Here is a 25,723-nt window from a genome sequence, read left to right on the forward strand (position 1 = left end):
AACATGAGTCCTTGTTATACAAAAAAGTGAAAAAATGATGATATCTCATTTTCAAGGTAAGAAGCATGGTTTGCACCACTTTGGCAGTACTTTCTTACAAATATTTTCCGGTGATAAAAGTGTAGTTTTATGTACACTTGTATGTAGATAGTGTACATCTACTGGCAAAGATACTAATTCTGACTTCTGACCATGTGATATTTGATAAAATTTATGTCTCCCTTCACTTTTAATATTTTACTTATTAAGTAGAGCTAAGTTAATATTTGTCTTCACCTTAAATTATAGGAAGTAATTTATAACTGTAGTGTGGTAAATGCTTAACTGGAATATCCTTAGTGGGCTACTTTGTTACCTTTTAGTTCTTTTAACATGTACCTCTTTCTGAAGTAATGTAATGAATGGTAAACACCATTCAGGAATCCTACCTCCAGTTTTAAAACAGCCCCAAGGATGTAGTTCCAGCCTGGAAGAGGGTCTGTTCTGTTTGCTTAGTGGTTCTAGTTAGAAGGTTCCTTTTAGTTTAGAATCCCACTCTAATTCCAAACCCTTAGCAAGCAAGTCCTTGCTTCCTGACAGACCACTCACAAATCAAACAAAATTTAAGTGAGCAATCCAGAATAGACTCTGATCTTTGCTCCCTAAAGCTGTCCTGTTTTATCCTTATGCCTGAAATTTATCACTGCAGCCCTATTGTTCCCATAGCATTAAGTTTCAAAGGCATCTATGTCTTTATAGGAAAAAGCGTTCACAGTTAGGTCCCGCTAGTGAGTCTCAAAATCCAGACATTAATCCATTTTAGTTCTTGCTCTCTCTTCTAACTGCTTCCCCTTCATTGGCTGGATAATGCACTGGTGTGATAAATCTGACTTATCTCCACACACACAAGTCGGTCAGAAGCAACAATTCTCTCTTTTTTTTCCTTCCCCTACTCTTACTGTTTTCTAATCTCCAGCACAAACTAAATGAATACATCTGTAAAGTAAATGCTGCTTAGGACTTGGAAGATTAAATGATTTATTGCTTGTAGAACAACTGTCTTTGAGTCCCATGCAATAGGTATTGTTACTACCAATAGAAGCCAAAAGATCTTATTTTAAATGTTGGAAATAGATGTGTTTATTGTACTTTAGCCAACAGCAAGCCAGGAGTAGCAACATATATAAATATGACAAGCCATATCTGAAATTTGGCTTTCCTCCTATTAGGATGGCCTGGGAGCTTGGAGAAAGCCTAATGAACTAACTTAAAGAGGAAAAAAGTATAGCATTAAAAACTCATCAGCTATAAATTACCAATACTAAACCAGAAATCATTACAGTTAAAATGGGTGGTTTTCATCTCATTTTCTTAAATAGGAGAGGTGGACAGTATTATAAGTAACATTGCTTTGAAAACCTATTTATAGCTTATTGTGGTAAACATGGGCCAAATGAGAAATGCCTTCGTCTTTTCAGGTAGAACTGGATTTCAGGCATAGCTCAGCTACATCTGTTCTTGAAATATAAGACAAATATTTCTTTTGGCTGTATATCCTCTTTTAGAAAACACTATCGAGTAGTTCCTGTTTCTTCAGTAACATTGATTTTTTTAAAGAAGTGATACCTTGGATTCTGTTGTAGAAGAATAAACACTAGAGTTCAGCAAAAAGTACAATTTTCTACATGCTATGCTGAGCTCTGAGAGCCCATGATGAGTATTTGATGTGAAAACTTTGCTGTGTGGGGGAATTTTTTGTTCTTCCCCTTTTTTCCCCAGTTTGTTTTGATATAGCTTTCCTTTGAACACAGATGCATGCTTTTTTTTAACCTCTAGTCTTTGAAGTGATTGTAGAAGAGAATCTTTTTTTTTTTTTAAATGGAGGGCAAAATGCTTGTTAGCAATCTGAAAATCAAAGCTGAACAAACTGCTTAAGTAAGTTTCTGATGAAGTTTAAAAATAAAAATTAATTGCTACTGCTTTCCAGGTAATTGTATTACTAGTTCCTGTGTAAAAGAAACATTACTGCTGTCCTTATGTAAATAAAATCAATTAAGTATTGATTTTTCAGAAACTGTCCCTATAAATCTTTTCTTTTCACATATTTCCATATGCTGCCCAAAATGAAAATTACTGAAATGTTCAATCTGTGAGATTACATACTCCTGGTAAAATATTTTTGTATGTATAAAGAAATAAATATTTACTGTTGGAAAATGTGTTTCATTTATAAGTAGAGCTAAGGTTTAGAGATAAAATAGCAGGACCTCAGGTTAGCTTTGGTAACTTCTTTTAAGTGCTCATAGTCTTTGTAAAAAGCCCCTAATGTCATTTAGTTTTTCCCACCTAAATAAATTTTTCACTTGCCTTTATTCTTCAACAAGGAAGCCCTAACCATTCCTCTATCCCAGCCCAAGTAAGAATTTCAGAAGTAGGGAAGGTTAAAATATGGGATCAAGAAAACAAGGCCTCTGTGCTCAGAAGCTGGGTATGCTCTGACCCTTCCCAGGTAGCTGGGAAAGAGAGAAACCCTGGTGGAAAAGACAGTGAACCAACCCACTGTGGGGCACAGCTCACACCTCTGTCCAGAAAGGGCCTCTGCAACCCGTTCTAAGCTAGTTTCCAGGATTCTATAACTCACACTTAAGAAATTGCTAGCACAGTGTATTTCTGATGTCTCCAGAAGAATTAGGAATTGTTCATTCTTCCATTTTATACTACCTTAGTTTTCTATCACTGCGATAACAACCACAAATTTAGCAGCTTAAGAACACAAATTATCTCAGTTCTGTACGTCTGAAGTCTAATGCAGATGACATCAAGCCAAAATCAAGGTGTCAGCCAGGGCCTGCTGGGGCTCTTACTGGAGGTCTGGGGGAGAATCTGTGTCCAGGCTCATGCAGATTGTTGGCTGACTTCAGTTCTATGCAGTTACAAGACTGAGGTCGTCATTTCCTTGCTGGCTGTCAGAGGGGGACTGCTCGTTCATCTTACACTGACCCCTTCAATCTTCAGAGCAAGCAACAGCATGTGGATTCTTTCTCCTGGCCTCATTGTTCCTGCATTTTCTTGGGCCAAGTCTCTCTTTTAGTTACTCTTCAGCTTTCTTTCCCTTAAGGGCCTTGCCAGAAAATCCAGGATAATCTGCCCATCTCAAGGTCCATAACCTTAAAAACATCTGCAAATTCCCCTTTTTCCATGTAAGGTAACATTCACAGGTTCCAGGGACCAGGTCTTGGACATCTTTGATGGGCCATTAATGGACCAACCACACTAGCTAATGTCAGTGGTACTTCCTGCATTCATTTGTGGGAGAAGTAATTCCTCTTTCATGAATGGAAACATCAGAGTTAATGTGGCCGTCCTGTGCCACCTTAAAATACATTTATTTACTATTTTCCAAGTGACCTGAGCTACTAGAAATTGTTTGCAAATCTAATTATGGAAAAAAGTATAGTTCTTAATCTCAACCAGTAAATAAGGATACATTTTTTTTTTAATGAGGAAACTGGATATACTGTTTAGTTAAAGAAATTTTTGGAGGCCCAGGTCCACCTCATGGCAACCACGCCTAGCACTGCCTCACCCACCACATCTTTACAGGTGTCTGCTAGGAAGCCCAGCAATAACTGGAGGCTGGGAGCTCCTGTAGCAGCATAAAACTACCTCCTTTTCAATAGCCAATTCTTTTTTTTTTTTTAATTTCAGAATATTACAGGAGTACAAATGCTTCGGTTATATAAATTGTCTTTGCACCGCCTGAGTCAGAGCTACAAGCGTGCACATTCCCCAGACAGCATGCACCACACCCGTTAGGTGTTGAGTTTATCCATTCCCTCCACCCTCAGCACCTACCCGACACCCGGTGAATGTTACTCCTATATGTGCAGATAAGTTCTGATTGATTAGTACCAATTTAATGGTGAGTATATGTGGTATTTGTTTTTCCATTCTCGTGATACTTCGGAGAATGGGCTTCGGCTCCATCCAGCGTAATACAACAGGTAGTTTACCATTTTTTTTTATGGCTGAGTAGTACTCCATGGTACACATATACTACATTTTATGAATCCACTCATGTATTGATGGGCACTTGGGTTGTTTCCACATCTTTGCAGCTGTGAATTGTGCTGCTATAAATATTTGAGTGCAGATGTCTTTTTTATAGAATGTCTTTTTCTCCTTTGGGTAGATACCCAGTAGTGGGATTGCTGGATCAAATGGTAGTTCTACTTTTTACTTCCTTGAGGTATCTCCATACTACTTTCCATAGAGGTTGTACTAGTTTGCAGTCCCACCAGCAGCATAAAAGTGTTCCTATCTCTTCGCATCCATGCCAGCATTTGTTGGGACTTTTTGATAAAAGCCATTCTCACTGGAGTTAAATGATACCTCGTTGTGGTTTTGATTTGCATTTCCCTGATGAATAGAGATGTTGAGCATTTTTTCATGTTTGTTGGCCGTTACTCTATCTCCTTTAGAAAAGTTTCTGTTCATGTCCTTTGCCCACTTTTTAATGGGGTTGTTTGATTTTTTCTTTCTGATTTTCCTGAGTTCTGTAAAGATTCTAATTATCAGCCCTTTATCGGATGTATAGCATGCAAATATTTTCTCCCATTCTGTAGGTTGTCTATTTGCTCTAATGATAGTTTCTTTGGCTGTGCAGAAGATTTTTAATTAAATCAGGTCTTATTTGTTTATTTTTATTATTGCTACGATTGCTTTTGGAGTCGTCTTCATAAATTGTTTGCCTAGGCCAATGTCTATAAGAGTTTTTCCAACATTTTCTTCTAGAATTCTTATGGTTTCATGCCTTAGGTTTAAGTCTGTTATCCATGATGAGTTGGTTTTGGTGCGAGGTGTAAAGATCTTGTTTCAGTCTTCTGCATGTGGCTATCCAATTTTCCCAGCATCATTTATTGAATAGGGATTCTTTTCCCCAGTGTATGTTTTTTTGTCTGCTTTGTCAAAGATCAGATGGCAACATGAGGATGGTTTTATATCTAGGTCCTCAGTCCTGTTCCATTGGTCTATGTCTCTATTATTGTGCCAGTACCATGCTGTTTTTGTTACTGTAGCCTTGTAGTATAGCTTGAAGTCCAGTAAATTAATGCCTCCCAATTCATTTGTTTTTGTTTTTGTTTTGCTTAAGGTTGCTTTGGCTATCCGGGGTCTTCTCTGGTTCCATATGAAATATAGAATTATTTTTTCTAGATCTGTGAAAAATGATTTTGGTGTTTTAATAGGAATTGCATTGAATCTGTAGATCACTTTGGGGAGTATAGACCTTTTAACAATATTCTGCCGATCCATGAGCATAGTATGGTTTTCCATCCGTTTACGTCCTCTACGATTTCCTTCAGTGTTTTGTAGTTCTCCCTGTAGAGGTCTTTCACCTCCTGAGTTAAATGTATTCCTAGGTATTTTATTTTGTTTCTATTGTGAAAGGTATTGAATCTTTGATTTGGTTCTCAGTTTGACTGTTGTTGGCGTATATGAATGCTACTGATTTGTGTACATTGATTTTGTAACCTGACACTTTGCTGAATTTGTCAATTCCACGAGTCTCTTGGCAGAGTCTTTGAGGTTTTCTAGATATGAGATCATATCATCAGCAAAGAACAATAGTTTGACCTCTTCTGCCCCCATTTGGATGCCCTTGATTTCCTTCTCTCGTTTGATTGCTCTGGCTAGGACTTCCAGCACTATATGTTGAATGGAATTGGTAATAGAGAACAAACTTGCCTGGTTCCAGTTCAAAGTGGGAATGCTTTCAATTTTTCCCCTATTCAGTATGAAGTTGTCTGTGGGTTTGTCATCTATGGCTTTTATCATTTTGAGGTAAGTCCCGACTATGCCTATTTTGTTAAGAGTTCTTATAAAAGGATGCTGAATTTTGTCAACTAACTGCTTTTTCTGCATCTATCGAAAGGATCATATGGTCTTTGTTTTTACTTCTATTTATGTGGTGAATTATATTTATATTTGCACATGTTGAACTAACCCGGCATCTCTGGGATGGTCGTGATGGATTATTGATGAGCAGCTCAATTCAGTTTGCTAGGATTTTGTTGAGAATTTTTGCATCTATATTCATAAGGGATATTGGTCTGTGGTTTTCTTTTTTTATTGAGTCTTTTTGCTGGCCTTGGTATCAAGGTGATGTTGGCTTTATAAACCATGTTGGGGAGGATTCCTTGCTACTCGATGCTGTGGAATAATTTCTGCAGGATAGGTACCCATTCTTCTTTATAGGTCTGGTAAAATTCAGGTCTGAAACCATCTGGTCCAGGACTTTTGTTTTTGTTTTTGTTTTTGTTTTTTTTGGAAGATTTTTTTTAATGCTGCTTCAATTTCAGTACTTGATATTGGTGAGTTCAGGAATTCTATTTCTTCCTAACTGAGCCGAGGGAGGCTATGTGTTTCTATGAATTTGTCCATTTCCTCCATGTTTTCAAGTTTATGTACATAGAGATTTTTATAGTATTCAGCGATGATATTTTATATTTCCATGGTATCAGTCATAATTTCTCCTTTTTCATTCCTGATTGAGTTTGTTAGAGTCCTTTCTTTTCTGCTTCTGGTTAATCTAGTGAGAGGTGTGTCAATTTTGTTTATCTTTGCAAAGAACCAACTTTTTGTATCATTAATCTCCTGTGTCTTTCTTTTGTTATCGATTTCATGTAGTTCTGCTCTGATCTTGGTTATTTCTTTTCTTCTGCCGGGTTGGGATTGGTTTGTTCATCCTTTTCCAGTTCTTAGAGACAATTCATTAGATTGTTGATTTGTGATCTTCCTGTCTTTTGGATATAGGCATATATGGCTATGAATTTTCTGCTCAAGACTGCTTTAGCTGTATCCCACAGATTTTGATAACTTGTGCCCATTTATCATTTAGTTCAAGGAATCTTTTTATTTCCATCTTAATTTCCTCCTTGACCTATCATTCAGCAGTAGGTTGTTTAGTTTTCATGACTCTGTGTACAGATAAGTGTTTCTGTTGGAGTTGATTTCTAATTTTATTCCACTGTGGTCTGAGAAGATGTATCATTTCTATTTTTTTTTTTTATTTGTTAAGATATGTTTTGTGGCCTAGGATGTGATCATTCTTAGAGAATGTCCCTTGAGCTGATGAGAAGAATGTATATTCAGTAGTTTTGGAGTAGAATGTTCTGTAAATGTCTGTTAGGCCCATTTGTTTTAGAGTTCTGTTTAAGTCCATTGTTCCTTTGTTTTCTGTTTGTCGGATCTGTCCTATTCTGTCAGAGGGGTGTTGAAGTCCCTCGTTATTACAGTGCTGCTGTTTATCATTTTGTTTAGATTGAGGAGGATTTGCTTTATGAATCTAGGTGCACCTGTGTTAGGTGCATGAATATTTAAGATTGTTATGTCTTCTTGTCGAATTGTTCCCTTTACCATTATACAACAAACATCTTTGTCTTTCATTACTTTTGTTGATTTGAAGACTATGTTATCTGATATGAGAACTGCTACACCAGCTATCTTTTGGTTTCCATTTGTGTGGAATATTGTTTTCCATCCCTTGACCTTGAATCTGAATGATTCCTTTGGGTTAGATGTGTTTCCTAGAGACAGCTGATGATACTGAGCTTGTACTTATTTATCCATTCAGCCAGCCTATGTCTCTTCAGTTGGGAGTTCAAGCCATTCACATTTATTGAAAGAATTGGTAAGTGGGACAGATTTCTGTTCATCCTGTTGAGTAGAACTTTGTTGCTATGTTTTATCTCTTGAGCCATTGTGGTATCTGACCTTTCACCTTTAGCTTTGGGGTGATTCCACACTGGTGGGTGTCTATTGTGCTGATCCATGTATAATGCAGTTCTGAGTACTTCCTGCAGGGGAGGTCTCATCTTGACAAACTCCCTCAGTGTTTGCTTATCTATGAAAGTCTTTATTTCCACCTCATAATCAAAACTTAGTTTTGCAGGATACAAAATTCTGGGCTGGCCATTATTCTGTTTGAGAAGACTGAGAATGGGGCTCCAATCCCTTCTGGCTTGTAAGATCTCAGGTGAGAAGTCTGCAGTTAGTCTGATGTGTTTTCCTTTGTACATTACCTGCTACTTTCACCTTAAGGCTCATAGGAGGGTCTTTTCATGTTTATTTTGGCCAGTCTGATGACTATGTGTTGTGGTGTTTTCCTCTTTGCTATGAATCTACCAGAAGTCCTTTGGGCTTCTTGTACCTGGATATCAAGACCAGGGAAATTTTCCTCAATTATTCCCTCAAGTAGTTTTTCCAACCCTTGTGTGTTTTCTTCTTCACCCTCAGATACACCTGTGATCTTATGTTAGGCCTTTACATCATCCCATGTTTCTTGTAGAAATAGCTCATTCCTCTTATTTCTCTGCTGTGTGACTGACTTGTTTATTTAAAAGGTGTTGTCTTCAAGCTCTGAGATTATTCTACCTGATCTAACCTATTCTTAAGGCTTTCCACTGTGTTTTGTAGTTTCTTGAAGGAATTTTTCATTTCCAGAATTTGATTTTTCCTTAATTCAATTTCTCTAGTGAATTTTTTATTCATTTCCTTGTTTTTGTGATTTTTTTTTGTTGGGTTTCCATTTTATCTTGCATTTCACTGAGCTTCCTTACAACCTATGTTTGAATTCTTCTGTCATTTCAGTATTTTGATTTTCGTTGGTATCCATAGCTAGAGAGCTGGTGTTCCCATTTGGGGGTGTCCTTTCACTTTGATTTTTCTTACTTCCGGAGTTCTTTTGCTGATTCCTTCTCATCTGGAGCAGCTGTTGCTTCTTACTTTTGGATTTTCTTTTGTTTCGATAATATATGTCCAGTTTATCTCTAAGCCAGTATGTGGTGTTTGTGGTTGAGAATCGACCACACCCTATATCATGCATCGGTAAATGCAGTAAAAGGGTGTGCAAATTGACCTCTCTTTCAGTAGGCACTTGGTGGAAGGAACAAGCTGCAATGCTGTTTTTGGGCCCAGCTCTAGTTCCTCAGGAGAAGCACTCTATTGCCCCAGGTGGTGGTTGGGGCCCTGGAACTTCCAGGTGTGTCCTTATTCTCTGGTGGAAAATAAGGTTGGGGAGTGAGGCTGGGTGGGGCTGGGTTGGGTGAGCCTGCCCTCAGGCTCCACAAATGCTGGCAAGGAATGCGCAAGGTTCAAAGATCTGTGCCCCTCCTCTGGGTGAAGCTACCAGGGAGGACAATAGATACAAAATTCTAACAGGAATAGAAGGGTGAAAAATCACACCAAATCACGCCTGTAATCCCAGCACTCTGGGAGGCTGAGGCGGGAGAATTGTTTCAGGCCAGGAGTTTGAGACCAGCCTAAGAGCAAGACTCCATCTCTACAAAAAATAGAAAAGTTAGCCGGGCATCGTGGTACATGCCTATAGTAGTCCCAGCTACTTGGGAGGCTGAGGAAGGAGGATCACTCGAGCCCAGGAGTTTGAGGTTGCAGTGAGCGATGATGCCACTGCACTCCAGACTGGGCGACAGAGCAAAACCCTGTCTCAAAAAGAGAAGAAGGGTGAAAAAAATCTCCCTCTTAACCTCTTCGTCCCTCTACCTAAAGGAGCCACGGTGAACTCTTCAAATGAGATTTTCCATGCATATCAATGTGTATACACATCTATTTTTTACACAAATAGATACATAGTACACATTCTGTTTGCAGTTTTTCTTCAGAGTTATTTTATTTCAGAAAACCAGATAAGGCACAGTGCTACCATTTTAGCACAATTACTTTCACTTTTGCATGTTACTTTCCAGTTTGTATATAAGACGCTTATTTTTGTATAGTTGCTGTCACAGTGTAAGACTCCATAACCTTTTTACCCAACATATAAGGTAGACCCCCAAGCAGGGGTGGTGCTGTTAGCTTTTTTAGTATAATTTGTTCAGAAGAATATATACACACACACATGCTAGTGGCATTTGTAATTCAAGCAAATAACATATAGCACATCCAAAACATAACCTCTTCTGTGAAGAGAAATTGCCTTCCCACAGCATTCACAATTTAGATGGACCCATTATTCTGCAGAAAAACAGATCTGAACATTCACTACAAACTCTCAACCCTCAGCTCTTTAGGTGCTGGAAGTTAACCTGGACATGGTCACCAGCACAGGAGGGGCCTCTGACGAGAAAGCAGCTGTTTAAAGTGAGGTCATTCATACTGCAGAAAGTCACTGCCTAACTGGTTTGTCAATTCATTTCACTGGTCAGTTTTTAACGCACATCTGACGAAAACCCCAAAGTAGTATCTTAGCAATTCAGAAAAACAGTCTTGGCCAACAACATGTACTTTTAATTTACATGTGATATTACTAATGTCCTCTGCCTAGAGCACAGAGTCCATTCAGGGTTATATAAAGAATTAGTGGGAAGACGTTAGGGTCCTTCAGGATGGTGGCTTTCACAGATGACTGCAGTCTCTCCAGGGTAATGTCTGCTAAGGCAAACAAGCGCTGCACAATCCCAAACCTTTCTGTATCTTTCAGCGGAGCCAAGGGTGCATCTTCAAGATCAGACACTCCATCATCAGACAGAGCCTGAAGCTGAAATGACACATTTAAACAAATTCACCTTAAAATGTTACAGAAAATCCACATTGTTAGACAGTAGTGCACTTTTAGGTAATTCTAGAAGAAAACTAAGTTGTCACCTTTTAAATTCCCCAAATGGAGCAGGAAAACCCTTAAGATACAGCAAGATATATTTGATTTCAGGCCAGGGCCTGATTTTTCCAATTTGCCTAGAGTTTTCTGTCTGAATTCCCAGTCTCTGAACTCTACTTTCCACTAGACTCATTAACTCCAGTAGATTCAAAAGATCAGAATGCACTTTTCTCATACACATAGTATGTCTTTAATGACAATATTAGAATTTCTTATATATTTGCATGAACCCCCTCCAAGGTGGTAGGTACCATAGTTTAATTATGCTTCCTGCCTCAAGAACCTTTGCCATTCCTTCTACCTGGAATACTTAGTCCAGATCTCCATATAGACCTTCCTTTCTCATCACTCGGATGTCAACTGAAATACCACATGAGAAGGCCTTTCTAATCCCCTCCCACCCTGCATCCCAACCACTTTTAATTATTCCATTATATTGTCCCCATCAACTTACTGTATCTGAAATATCTGCTTGATACTCACTGTTAGTCAGTTTCCCCTTACTAAACCTTAAGCTGCTCAACATATTGAAGGAACATTTGTTCTTCACAGAGGTCACTTTGGATGCTGCTCTAATGCCAACTGCTCAAAACATTTGAAATGTTGGATTTGCTTTTAGGGTCTGGTAGTGCTGGTAGTACTTTTTAAAAAAAAAAATCTTCAGCAATTATAAATGTCAATAGATCTAAACAGGCATTCAGGATCAGACTAATAATGAATGTAGGGAGTAAAATTTTAAATAAAAAATGAAGCTAAAATGTGTGAATTTTAACTGAATCTGAAATGAATCCAAAAGAATTCCAAAAATCTTCAGAGCAATAGTAACATGCAGCTTGTGCAGTAACCAGGGGCTTAATGTTACCATTTGGCTCAGACTGCAAACTATTGATTGTGCTTCAGAGAGTGGATTAGGCCTGCTCTTTAGGCACAAGCACCACATGCCAGTGATTTAAGAATGAGCTCCACTGGTGCCGGCTGGAGACTGCCAACAGCAGGCTCCGCATCCTCAGAACACAGTGGACAGGGCTGAGCAGTATCCAGCTTCCTTCTCTAAACATCTGCCAACCCCTTTACCTAGAGGCAAAGGATAACAGCGACCCAAAGGGTTGTGAAGTTAACATCCTCTATTGATGATCCTAACCCTTTTACCAGTTCTTGGCAAATGTGTTAGAATCTCTGACACTGTTCTCCCAAACAAACTTCAGAAAGCTTCTCTGAAAGTTACTCTGGCCACCAGACAAGATAAGGCTACAGATAGATTTTGTGTCCTGTTCTAAGTAAATCCCTTTAAGAAACACAAGATGCTCCAATTCCTTCAGGAGGCAGGAGCCTTGATGTCTTAAAAAGAGCTGTTGCAAATCTAAGGGGAGATTATATGAAGACACCTAGGAAGATAAGAAAAAGGACTTCTTTGTCTATGTTGGGCAGCTGCCAAAAGGCAAACAAATAACTGTGGGTGGGGCTCTGTGCAAAGGCAGCATACCATCCATCCTGAATGCGTGTTCTAGTGGCTCCTCTTAGAATACCAACAGGGCAGAACCTGGGGGCAACACAAAGATAAGATCCTACAGCTGATCTTCATGGAAGATGACACTAAGTGTAAGTCTGTTAGGAGGAGGATTTTCTCTTTTATATACTTCCTGAATGCAGTTGATGAGTCTGTAAATACTTGGGAAGGGCTAACTTGGTAAATGCTGAGCACTCAGTTGCTGCAAAAGGAGCTGCACTCTGAAAGCAGAGCTGTTGTTTTGCTCATCATTGTATACAATTAGAGTAATGACGCGTATTGTTTTTGTGACCAAACTATGTCACAAGCTTTACCCCCAGCTGGCCCAGGACTCATATGCTGGCACGTTTTCAAATAGTTCAGTTTTTGCAGTCAATGTACAAGGACACAAGTTCCTCTGGGACTACTTTAAAGAATCTGCTTTCAGTTGTGAATTACATCTAAACTGCTCCTTGGAATGATGCCACGCTGCATAGTCTTCTGATGTCTGCTATGCAAAGACAAAGGCACTAACCACTTGCTCAGTGCTCCCAGAGTAGATGTGTAATAAATGTCCTATCTAGGCAGTCTACCCCAATACCTGCTTCCCAAATCTGAGAGCAGAGCTCCGAGATATGATCCTTTGGGCCAACACAGCAGACTGGCCTTGACCCTTAGTAATTAGACCTCAAAATAATAAGACCATGCATGCTGTGCTCCTCTGCCCCGGGCTGACCAACACCTGCAAAAGCTATGTTAGACGAGCTGCCCCATCAGGGTGGTTTCAGGGCAGCCTAGTGGTGGTTCCTTCTGCTAATGGCCCAATTTGTAATTTAAAAAGGAAAAGCTTAACCTTGACTCTCTGGGGTTCAACTCAGCACTTGCTCTTACAATGACATTTCCTGAAGGCACACCAAGCTAATGATAGTCCTAAAAGGATGAAAGAAGCTGTATCTCCCTGAGACAAATCAGTCTTGAATACCTTCCTGATGAATCTGATGCAGAGCTGAATCAAACTAGTCTAAGCACAGAACTGCCATTGCCATTAATGTGGTGCAATGTAGCACCAAGCCCTGGCCAACATTCTCTCCAAACAATGGGAAAGCATAAGATTTGGAGTATAAAGACAAAGTTGGAGTCCTGGCCCTACTAACAAGTTCTCTGAACAAATCCTTTCCCTCTGGGCCTCGGTCTTCTTGTGGGGGTCACGTGTGTAGCATATATAAAAGCGGGGTTAATAACAATTCCTGTGTACCTATCCTGAAGAGCTGTTGTGGATGAGAAAGCCTAGAGGTGTCTTATCAGCTGTTAGGTGTCTACCCCTCCTCATTTCCCCATTCCTATCCATCCCAACTCCCATCTGGGAGGTTCCTTACCAAGTGGCACAGTGCAGGAATAATCCGGAGTTTACAGCAAGTGCCCAGCAGAACTGCTGCGTTATCTGGCATTTCTGCAGGAGACAAAAACCACAGTCACTGTCCTAAATAAATAAAGTCCATGGGAACAGAGCCATCCCCTTGATGGTATCTAATTGATATTTTAGTACCTTCCCACCAGCCAAGCAGAGGAGGTGCTCAACAATTGCTGAATAAGTGAATGAATGGTGCTAAACAGGCAGCAGAGACCTTTTGGAAAACAGACGTAGGAACCTGGTCACCAGCTCTGTGTTTCACCAGAGAATATTCCTTGATGTTCGGTTTGCCAATCAGGAAGAACCGCACAGACTCTGAGGAAAGGGAATCAGCATGGAAAAGTAGAAAGACCCTGCAGTCTGGTGACCGAAGAGCTATGTTATGAGCCCCTCTGCATATTTGGGATGTGACTTTGGGTATACCTCCTCACTGAGCCTCAGTTTCCTCCTTTTATCATATTTTTATTTTTGCATATATCAGAGCACTGCATAAACTATAAAGGGCTCTACCCATGTCACCAATTGTTTTTGGGGAAAAAATGCAGTGTGGCCTGATGAGGGGTGGCACCACAGAACTCCTGAGGCCAGGAGCACTAACAGCGGAAGGGAGGGTCAGTGCTGTGCCAGGCTGGGGCTGCCCCAGAAAGGCCTTGTCAAACCCCAGGGCCAGGAAATCCAGATCAGCATTATTCAAAATGGATATTAAACACCTCCCAGGGTAGATGATACAGTTCCTAAAAGGACCCCCAATGCCTGGTGGGGTGGGGGTAGTACAGCCTCTGAGCTAAAAAGGAAAAAGAGTCTACCTGCTGAATCATCTAGCCTAGGGGCTGTGCGTCAGCTGAGTCGATGGCCTCCGTGCATTAGCAGCCTTACTTATAAAAGGCAACGTGCTGAGGTGGTGACCCCGAGTGCAATAGGACATGACTGGTACCCAAGAAAGGGTAAAAGCAACCACAGCGTGAGGCAGCCCCTGGGGAGATGATCCCCCAATATTGCATTCAAATGTGTGTGCATCTGCCTACAGAGAAGGTCCACAGCTTTCAACAAATTCTCAAGTAGGCCCTTACCCCAAACCCAGAAGACAAAGACAGGAAGCACATCTGACCTGCATCCCCAGCTGAGCCACTGACACGTGCCAGCTCCCCTGTCCATGGAATCAACATCCTCATCCCTTATTCTTAGCACTACTTTGGTTCCATATTGCTCATTTAGCCACTCGCTATTCTGAGCACGGTCCTAGGTTCTAGGGGCACGGGACCGAAAGGACAGCACCACCAATCACAGAGCTTCCAACTCATTTTACTATTGGACTCTGATTTCCTGGAGGGCCAGGACTTGATACTTTTTCCTCCCTCAGTACCCAGCAGTGCTAGAACAGTATAAGCTTGTTAAATGTTTCTTCAACTGAAATGAATTATTTTGACTGCTCTTCCACGTAGCAATCCCGTTTTATAAATGAGGTCCAAGGCGTTCAGAACTTGTGACTTATGTTAAGGTTACAAGGTGGTGGAGGAAGCTTTCCAGGAGACACGTCACATGTGGCACTGAAGTGCTGAAAACAGCTAAAAGCACCATAAAGCCAAAAACTGGAGTGAGGACCTAAGAAGAGCCCATATTCTATTCTGGCACTTTCCCCAGATTCTAAGGAGGAGACTATACTACTTAAGAGGAAAAAGTCAACTCAGAAGGGCTGAGGATTAACGAGAGCAGAAGTGGAAGAGCTTGACACCAGCCAGCCTCTGCTGTCACCGACATGTCAATGAGAGGGCAGTTCACAGAGATGGGAGAGAGCAACACTGGGTTAGAAATTTAGAGACAATAGCTGCACCGAAAGACTTCACTACCTCTGAGCTTCCAGCTCAGAAGCAGCAAGTAAGTCTCATGTTATGTGTCAACTCTGAGCAGCTACCTGTGTGCAGGGTTGCAGAGAATTTGAAGCTGAGTTTAGGTCCAAGGAGAAGGGGACTGTGGTCATCTGCAGTGCTGGCCCTGTGCTTACTGGGCATCACTGGTCCAGCCTATTATTGATAAAAAGGCTGCAATAAGTAACGGGGGATGTGAAGAAAAGGCCTCTCACAAGCTGGAGAACCCTGGCCTGTGGATTAGCCCGACAGAATGCCTGTACTCAAAGACTGTCACTAATACCCTCCTGTTAACATCGGGAGAAAGTCTCTAGTGGAGTTCCACAGGACTCGGTCTTATGTCCTATCCCAGTTAGCCAGTCCAAATTTTTATCTGTAACTCAAAACAAGACGCAGAGCATACACTCGTCAGCACATGGAGTTGCAAAAGTCATTCCCTCTAATTCTTTAAAAATTGAAGATCACTGGGCTTCTGTTTCTGTGTGGTGCTCGGGAGGAACCCTAACGTGCCACAAACTCAGTGCCCTTGCGATACCACCTGGGAGGGAGGTTGTGGAGCCTGGGAGGCTGGGAGCAGAAAGCCCAGCTTCCTCACGAAGGATGACCACCCTCCTGATAGTGCAGGCCCTACGGCATGGTGAGTTCTAGGAGTGGTGGGGAGGTGACAGGGATTGCTCCGTAACTGGACAGCCACTCCCCTGGGAGGCCATTTCAGGACCCGTGCAGGAAGCTATGGAGCTGCCAGGCCCAGCCACAGTCCTGCCTCCCAGCCTCGTGCGCCAGACGCTCACCACACCCTCCTCGCCCCAGAAGGCAACGGCGCTGCACACGGGTGGGGGATGACCAGGGTGCAAAGAACGAGAGGATCAGAAGGACCAAAGCCCTGGGGGAGAACAGTTGCCAAATGAAAGCCACTGCCACTCAGTTCTGCCAGGGCTCACGTGTGACTCGCAGGCTGTATTTTGGGAGATGCTGGGCTTTGTTGGCAGGGTGTGCCCATAGGTGGCCCTCTCTGCAGGAGGTAGGAGAGCAGGGAACACTCACAGCAATGGAAAGGCCTCCTTCATCTCAAGTCTATGGTTTTCCAGCCTTCCACCTCTTATCCTCCCCGTGCTGGAAGGGAGGGACCCATACGTACCAAATCTCCCACCATTATCATTTCTTTGTACCCGGAAGAATGTATACTAGGCAAAGCAATTTCAAAGTGACAGCAGCCATTTCATTTTTTTTTTTTTCCCATACCTGCTAGAGCACTGACCAGGAAGTAGGCTGTTGCAAAGAGCTTTTGATTGCTGACCGCGTCCTTGGGACCCTGCACACTGCACCCCACCAGCCGCAGGAAGGTTGTGAGGTCCTGCTGCTGTGGGGGCTTCAGTTCCGCCAGCACTGCCAGAGGGGGTGAGAGACCGCTGACCACGTCCTCACACTGCGGGCAGGGGAGAAAAGACACAGTCGTCGTGGAGTTAGAGACTTACGGGTGCAACCCAGGGCCGCGGCCCCACAGCACACACACCTGCCCGGCCTCTCACCTCCTCCCAAGTAAAGAAAGATGCCCAACTCTTTCCTATGTTTTGAAATTACTAATCCACAGGGTTACATTTCCTCCTAACGAGACAGTAAGCTGAGCTTTGCCCCAGTGCTGCGCTTTCACAGAGAGCGGAGGCGGCATGCAGGAACTGGTGGATAGAACCTTCCAGACCAGGGCAGAGTCCGTCAGGTCGTACAATGGACCAGAAACAAGTGGTTACACGCAGAACTGAGGAAAGGAATATAAAAGCATCATCCTGTGGTGGTTCTCAAGCTCTACACTTGGCTCTCCAGACCCCCGCTAGTTCGGGCAGTCTCATCTGTCCCCACAGGGCCTGCCGTGGGGTGGGGGGCCCTGCTGGGCAAGCCACTTCTGCTCCACTGTAGCCTCTAGGTCCACATCCACGCACATGAAAGCCTGCCCGCCCCCCACCCCGCCCAAACAGCTTGTTTCCCCAGCGTCCAACTAGACGCTGAGGCTCTCTCCACAGGGTGCTGGCCTGACATTTTCCTCTTGGAAGGAGTTATTTTAGGAAGTAAAAGTCAATGAGCTTTTTGAAACATTTGTGTTCTCCCCGGGGCTGAGCTCTGCATCCTTCAGAATGCAAAGGTGTCCTGGACTGTTGGGACTGTTTCAACCATGCAGCTTCCGCCCCTGGTAACTAAGCTTTTTTGGCACAATCTAATTTTTAGAGGGAAAAATAATATGAATGCTTCCCTGGAAACCATAAAGCATTAAAGCAGTTATTTAAACTCCCTTCACAACAGAAAAAACAAAAGAACAAAAAACAAACTATAGTAAAAAATTGGGTTTATAAAGCCTCAGGCTTCTTCAGTGAATGGGAAACACGGAGTCTCGGGGATGGAGGGTCGGACAGCTGGTGTGTCCCTCACCATCTGCACAACTAAGAGTTAAGGAACTTGGCCTCCCCAGGAAATCCTCCTCCTGTAAAACAGAAACATGCAAAAGCCTATTTAACTCTCTGGTCTAAATGGAACAGGTTGACTTATTGGACTCTGCCACACAGCCCCCTTAGAGTGGGTTAAAAAGGGGCCCCCAAAATATATGTCCACTTGGAAGCTCAGAATGTGACCTTAGTCTTTGCAAATGTAACTAAAATAACGATCTCAAAGTGAGATCATCCTAGATTGGGGTAGACCCCAATCCAATGGCAGTGTCCTTCTAAGAGATAGTAAAGGGAAGACCATGTGAAGACAGCAGACTAGAGTGACGCTGCCGCAAGCTGAGGAACACCAGGAGCCACCAGAAGTCGGAGGTGGCAAGGCAGGACTCGCCCTCAGTCCTCTGGAGGCAGCATGGCCCTGCCCGCACCTTGACTGCGGACTGCTGGCCTCCAGAACTGTGAGAGAATAAATTTCTGTTGTTTCAAGCCCCCAAGTGAATTTGTTGAGGCTGCCCTAGGAAACTAACAAGTCCCTGTCTTCCTCACGGCAGCCTCCTGTCTGCAGTTAGAAAACTAAGGACCTGAGAGAAAGAAAGAAGAGAGACAAGCTTTAGGGTTAAAAGGACGTGGAGAAAATTTTAACACAATTCTATTCTGGCTCAAAGCTCAAGAGGTCTAACCTGTGGACGTTTCCAGAAAATCCAGGTGAAAACACCACCTTAAGACGTGTCTGGTCTTACCACTTGTTCCAGGACCACGAGTAATTCCTCATCGAACAGGACCGCCTGGAGGGCGCTGCTCACAGCTGTCTGTTGTGACTCCGGCAGCTCCACAAAGGGATGGAAATTCCTCTCCAAGAGCAGGGTGGCTGTGAACACACAGCATACCCGGTCTCGTGACTGCTGCGCACATCTCACGACATGGGGCAGCAACTCCTGCTTTTTATAGCTAACCGTCAGCTCTTTCATAGATATTTCCAGCTGCAAAGTCAGTCATGGAACTCGACGTCAAGTTAAAGGCCACCCTGCATATTTTTCAATAACCAAACTACTACCGGAAGCAAGGGAAGGAGCGTCAAGAGAGAGAGAGAGGGAAGCAGGGTTTTGTATTTCAGGCTTCACTCTTCTCTGATGACTCTCTAAACATTTATTAAGCCTAACATTTTCTGGAAAAGTCATTTAGATTCCTCTCTAGCATGATTTCTGTAAATTATAAGGCTGAATTACCAAACATAAGTCAGTGCTTTTACAATGCTTCAGAGCCATACAAATTCCAATACGTTATTTTTCACATCCTTTCTTATAATACATTGCAGATTTTGTACCCTTTAATATTTAATGCACATTTTTCAAAGGAGCTGGCACCCTATTTCCATGGCAAACACAGCAATTCCACTTTTCCCATCCATTCCCTTCTTCACGAGTCCTCAAGCTGAGCGCTGAGGCCCATTATGCTGTCACTCATGTCCTCTGTAGGAGGCTTAGGAGCCCTCTCCCTGCAATCCTCTTTTTTCTTTTTTTTTTTTGAGACAGAGTCTCACTGTGTTGCCCAGGCTAGAGTGCCGTGGCGTCAGCCTAGCTCACAGCAACCTCAAACTCCTGGGCTCAAATGATCCTTCTGCCTCAGCCTCCCGAGTAGCTGGGACTACAGGCATGTGCCACCATGCCTGGCTAATTTTTTTCTATATATTTTTAGTTGTCCGATTAATTTCTTTTTAATTTTAGTAGAGACGGGGTCTCGCTCTTGCTCAGGCCGGTCTCGAACTCCTGACCTTGAGCAATCCGCCCGCCTCGGCCTCCCAGAGTGCTAGGATTACAGGCGTGAGCCACTGTGCCCGGCCTTTTTTCTTTTTTTTAATGGTCAAAAGCTTCTCATAAATTAAAGATTTGGTAAAGCTCATCTTTTCATCTGCAGGGATGCACACTAATACATACGTGCACCACCTGTGTTGATGGAAAATTCCAGCAAACAGTTGTAGAAAGCCCCATAGAGAGGAACACATAACATTAGTAACCAACATGTTCAGAAACAACCTTTGCCAACCCCAGCCTGAAGAGAAGAGCTGTGCTGGTTGGTCTAGGCTCCGAGGGCACAAAAACCAGGCCCCTACCCCATTCCCGCCCAGCACACCCGGCTCCCCACCTGACGGAACGGCCGACTGAAGGGCGGGCCTGCGGGAAAGGCCGTGGTAAGAGAGCTGCAGCACTCACTGCCCTCCCACGTCCCGTGGTACAGCTCGAGGCTGCGGGGCCACCGTGCTGTGGTGCTGACCCATAACAACATCGTTAAAGTGGCAGCCGAAAATCACACCCAACCATCCATCTCAAGGGAGCCAGGAGGGGGAAGGCTTAAGATCGGGCTTTCGTTGTCATCGCTTCCAACACTGACACTTTTGCTACAGAAGCAAAAGCATCCTCTGGTTTGGGTCTCATCAAAGCTCCGTGAGGGAGTCTCTCTTGTCACCCTCCAAGCCAGAGCATGCTCTGGGCTGTCCCCAGCTCTTTCTTACTAAGCTCTTACCCTATTATTTGTTTCTCCTCTTCCTTGTCCATCTCCTCCTTCTCCTATCCACTGCACCCCCGCATCCCACCAAGAAGCGGCCATCTTTTTAAAACACAATATGCCGTGAGGAGCAAAAGCAATTGCCACAGGCCCGTCACAGGCCCTGCCCCCTCTTCCTCCTTGGCACCATGTAGCCCATGCCATGTGGATAAAGAGGCTCCATGACAGCATTCTGCAAGGCTGACGAGGCGTCGCTTGTCTTGGCAATGAAGCCTGGGATATAATGAAACAGATGCAAAACTTGGGTTCTCCGTCCTTGCCGTGACTGGCTATTCTCAGCAGTCAGCAGAGCTGCTGTGGCTACAAGGAAAGACAAACGCCAGGACCTGACAGCTTCCCTCCTCGGCCTTCTAGCTCTGAAAGAAGGGTAGGGTCTTTCTCCCACCTTTCCTCAGAACATGGCACCCGAGACCAGGGCTCCCCAAGGCCCCAACCACGGTCAGTCCTGCCGAGGGGACCAGGACTCGGCAGCACCATCCTCTCTTTTTTCACATGTTTTCTGTGAGTCATTGAGGGGTCACTGATCCTGAAAGCCACATTCACCTCTTGGGATACAGGGCTCAACTGGCCAACTGCTCACGCCCCGCCCTGCCGGCAATACCTCGTTTTAAAACACTTAACGGCCCGTCCTGGGAAGACGTCCCATGCCCAGCATCTGGCACGTCCACGAATGCAAACTCTCGAAAGACCGGGGGATCCAGGTAGACAGACTCAACTCTCTTTTCGTGCTCAAAGCCACCGCGTTTCCCTCGGAGGAGGCAGAATTCTGTAGTGCAGGAGAAAGAGACAAGCCAGGCACAGGGTCAGCCTGGCCTTGCTGACATATCCTACCTAACTTGGGGGAGGGGTGGGGCAGAAGACACTTCCACCCTTTCCCCATAAAACCCAATTCCTGCGACACATCATGCTGCTTGGCCAAAAACCAGCTACTTCCTACAGATACAGAAGAAATGGTTGTTCTTCACATAAAGCTCTCTATTGGGTACTCTCTGAACAGGCGGGATGCAATCTTTAGAACATTGGATATATTTTCTTAACTTGATTTGAACAAACCAATTCTAAACAAATAAATGAAACCTTCCATGTATAAAACAACTGAGAAAATTTGAACATGGATAATATTAAAGAATTATTGTCACTATATTTGGGTGCACAAGTAGTTATGGTATATGGTTATGTTTTTAAGAAGTCTTAACTTTTATTAATAAATATAATACACAGCAATAAAAAATGAACTCATTTCTGCAATTGTATGAATGAATCTCACAAACATTATGTTGAGTGAAAGAAGCCAAAAGAATACATTCCATACAAACCTACTTACATGAAGGCAAAACTAGTCTCTAAATAGCCTCATCATTTAAAGGTATTGAAATATTTACAGGTGAAACAATACAATGCCTAGGATTTGCTTCAAAATACTCCAGTGTGAGAGGAAGGAGGTGGTGGAGTGGATGACATGAGTTGCCCTGTCATTGAAGCTGGATATTGTTCACTATATGATCATCTCTACTTTGCACGTGTGAAAATTTTCATAATAAAAAGTTTTTAAATAACAAAAATAAACATTTCCTCAAGCGCTTCCATATTTGAGAACCCAGTTATCTAAGTTGTGGGTAGAAATGTAACAGTTGTTATGTCCTTGCTAAGCAGGAACAGTAAGTGAACTCAAGAATTAGGATTCTCCCTACACCTCTATTTGATAATCAGCAGACCTAAGCAAAAGCTACAGAATAAAAATATGGCTGAGCCTGGACTTGCATGAAACGTGGGAGACACGGGTATTAGCACATATTTTCATTTGCTTGTGGGCACTGATGATGCTCATGAAGACAGAATGTCTGTCTAAAGGCAAGTGAAACAATCCCTGGTTTACTCAACTGACACGATCACTGGACACCCAGGGCCCCAGATCCTCCGCCCTTTGCACTTACCCACTGCACTGGCTAAATGCAAACCCGCACCCAGGTCATGACTTTGATCCCTGAGGACAGGGGCCACGACCATTCTCATAGCCTCAAATCCTGCCAGCAGCCCTATCAGGCCCCCAGAGTAATGCGGAGCCAACTGGCATTTTAGGGGTCCACGGCACCAACGCTCTTACCTTCACCCACGCACAGCCCCCTGCAGCCACTGCTGATTCCCTCGTCCCCTTTCATTTACTCATCCCTTCCATCCGGCAAACACGCGAGGAGCCCTACTCCACGCCAGCCCCTGTGCTGGCAGCTGTACGCACAGAAGGACGTAACCAGGTCTGGACGGTAGGTGTGGTAAGAGTGGGCCAGGGGAGGAGAATAGCTCTCCTCCTGCCCATCCTAGTCCACGGCTGAGGCCCTCATAACAAACGGCAGATTACCAAGGAAAAGCAGACAAATTTACTCACTATCAGTTTTATGTGACGTGGCAGCCTCCATAAGGAAGGAGACCTGAAGAAACAGTTAAACCTGAGTATCGTATGCTAGGTTTGATGGAGAGTAGTGGAGAAATGTGACAGGCCAAAGACGACGATGAAATGGTGATCAACCCGGGGGGACTCGGCGAGGCCTGTTTGTGCAGGTTTTCTCTGTGTCCCTGTGTCTTCGAGATAAGGCTGCTCCCTTCCCCCACCTATACGGAGGGCACCTTTCACATGAGGCTCTGTGACGTCTTCGGGGGAGAAGGGTGAGGGGGAGGTCACAGTGCCCTTTCTGCTTCTGCAGTTTTCTCAAATTCCTTCACTTTAAAATATCTTGGGGCCGTGTGTCCTGAACCCCATTACAGAGAAAGAGAACCAGAGAAGACTTAGAGGAAGCAGCACCTAAGCAGCCTCCTGACGGTTCGGCAGGACCCAAGCAAAGAGGCCGGAGCATGCTCTGGAGAGAGCAGCAGCAGGCACAGGGGTGAGACAGTGGTGTGTCTGGAGAGTGGGCTCACTTTGGCGAGATCCCTGGGTCAGAGAGGGAGGGCTGGAGACACGCAGGGGTGAGTCCATAATGCCCTTGAAACACAAACTTTGTCCTTGGGACAAAGGGAGCCACAAAAGGGTATTTGAGCAAGTAAGTGAAATGATCCAGATTTTATTTTAAAATAAGCACATTCGCTGCATTGCTAGGATGGAACAGACAGGAAAAATTCAAAGTAGAAAAGCCAGTTAAGAGTGTGTGGCGAAGCCAAAGAAGGTGGTGCAAGCCTGTGGTCCTAGCTGCTCGGGAGGCTGAGGCAGGAGGATCGCTTGAGTCCAGGAGTTTGAGGCCAGCCTAGCCAACATAGTGAGACCCCGACTCTAAGGGATGCCAGGAGGGAGATGGTGTCAGGGCAGTGGGCCTGGGGAGAGGTGCACAGATTCAGGTACAGTGTCCCGAAAGGACACTAGCAAATGCCAAGATGTACAAAAGTGCAAGGCTAAAGTTCAAGATCATAAGAGGATGTTTCTGCTCGGCCATAAGTGTCTCCAGAGAGGGGAGCTGTTGGCGAAGGAAGGGGTCATACTACAGCTAGCATGGCTGGAGCACGCCAACAGCAACACGGAGGGAGCTGAGGTGTTTCAGAGGACAGCCTGGGTCCCTGTCAAATGCAATCCCATCCGGGAGGTGGGAGGAGAGAGCAGGCAGCCTCTTAAGAGCCCTTCCAGCCCCTGCAGGTTTATGTTTATAAGCCGTATCAGAACATTATGTGGCACAGGCAACAGAGCAGCAAAAAAAAAAGAAAAAAGAAAAGAAAAGCAAAACTGGTTTAGAGTCAGGCAGTGAGTCACCCAGTGGTGCAACCAACGAGCTGCAAAGGCATTGCGCTGGGCAGTGGAAACTGGCCACAGAGCTGCCCCCCAGGGCCAGGCTTGCAGCAATGAGCAAAAGGAATGGTCAAGATGTCCCTAGGGTACCTCTTCTTGGCAGCACAAAGAGGAGTTTATTTTCAAAGAGGGCAGAAGCAAACAAAGATAAAAGGCTTGAAATTGAAATGCAAACAGGGGAGCCATGCCAGACCAGGCTGTGTGTCTTTCATCTGGCATCTGAGAAAAAAGAGGGCCCCATGGAAGCAACAGGCCACGCCAACAGGGCTGTATGCAGGGTAGGGTCCGGTCACCTTCTGAGACAAACAGGAGGGAGCTCACATGGGGACCACTGCCTAGAGTGGCAGCCTGGGCTTGGGACCCCACCACCAGAGAGTCCTCAGAGTGCTCACGGCATTCCTGGGTGTGCCCCGAGATTTCAGAAGGCCTTTCAAAAGCAACGTTACTCACAATAGCCAAGATACAGAAATGATATAAGTGTCCACTGACAGATGACTAACTAGATAAAGAAAATGTCGTATACATGCACAATGGAATACTAGGCAGCCATTAAAAAAAAAAAGTCCTGCCATTTGTGATAGCACAGATGAATGTGGAGGACATTATACAAGTGAAATAAGCCAGACATGGAAAGCAAATACTGTGTGATCTCATTTATGTGCAGAAGAATCTAAACAAGTGAAACCCACAGAAACAGAGAGGAAAAGAGTGGTTACCAGTAGGGTGGGAAGGAAGTGGAAAGAGAATGGGCAGATGTTGGTCAGAGGGTAAAACTTTCAGTTGTGAGATGCATAAGTTCTGGGGATCTAATGTATTATACAGCACAGTGGCAATAGTTAATAGTAATAATATTGTATTATATACTTGAGATTTTTTTTTTTTTTTTTTTTTTTTGAGATAGTGTCTCGCTCTGTTGCTCAGGCTAGAGTGGCATCATCATAGCTCACAGCAACCTCAAACTCCTGGGCTCAGGTCATCCCTCCTGTCTCAGCCTCCCGAGTAGCTGGGACTACAGGCCTGAGCCACCACACCCAGCTTTTTTTTTTTTTTTTTAATTTTATAGAGATGTGGTCTTGCTATGTTGCTCAGGCTGGTCTTGAACTCCTGGTCCCAAGCGATCCTCCTGCCTCAGCCTCCCAAAGTGCTGGGATAACAGGCGTGAGCCACTGCAATTGAGATTTGCTGAGAACACAGATCTTAAGTATCCTCACGCCACACACAACCACACCAAATATAATTATGTGAGGCGATGGATGTGTTAATTAGCTTGATTGTGGTGACGATCATTTCACAATGTATCTATCAAATCGTCACATGTACACCTTGAATATATACAATAGTTGTCAATTATACCTAAATAAAGCTGGTGGGGAGAGTGACACATTGACCACTGACCACCAATCAGGCTGGACAGGACAACCAAGGCATAAGCATTCGGAACACGTGAGTGCACGTGATGACACTGCTTATCACATCCTGATAACAGAAACCAGAGGGACAATTTAATCATCTTCATCACACTGTTTGGAAGACAAAAGTCTTCC

General features: G+C 43.8%; 1 protein-coding gene across 1 annotated transcript in view; it reads right to left on the reverse strand.

Annotated features, from left to right (window-relative positions):
* Positions 1-10,004: 10,004 nt before the first annotated feature.
* Positions 10,005-25,723, reverse strand: part of DFNA5 (deafness, autosomal dominant 5) — a 56,625-nt gene continuing 40,906 nt past the window's right edge. The window contains exons 5-9 of the mRNA XM_012640733.1: positions 21,012-21,176; positions 18,589-18,716; positions 16,659-16,842; positions 13,517-13,590; positions 10,005-10,534 (exon numbers count right to left, since the gene is read on the reverse strand). Coding sequence (XP_012496187.1) covers positions 10,304-10,534; positions 13,517-13,590; positions 16,659-16,842; positions 18,589-18,716; positions 21,012-21,176 — 782 coding nt within the window. The 3' untranslated portion in view covers positions 10,005-10,303. The remainder of the gene's footprint in view (positions 10,535-13,516; positions 13,591-16,658; positions 16,843-18,588; positions 18,717-21,011; positions 21,177-25,723) is intronic.

The sequence above is a fragment of the Propithecus coquereli genome, unplaced genomic scaffold, assembly GCF_000956105.1.
Source record: "Propithecus coquereli isolate 6110/MARCELLA unplaced genomic scaffold, Pcoq_1.0 Scaffold156, whole genome shotgun sequence".
Classification (NCBI taxonomy): domain Eukaryota; kingdom Metazoa; phylum Chordata; class Mammalia; order Primates; family Indriidae; genus Propithecus; species Propithecus coquereli.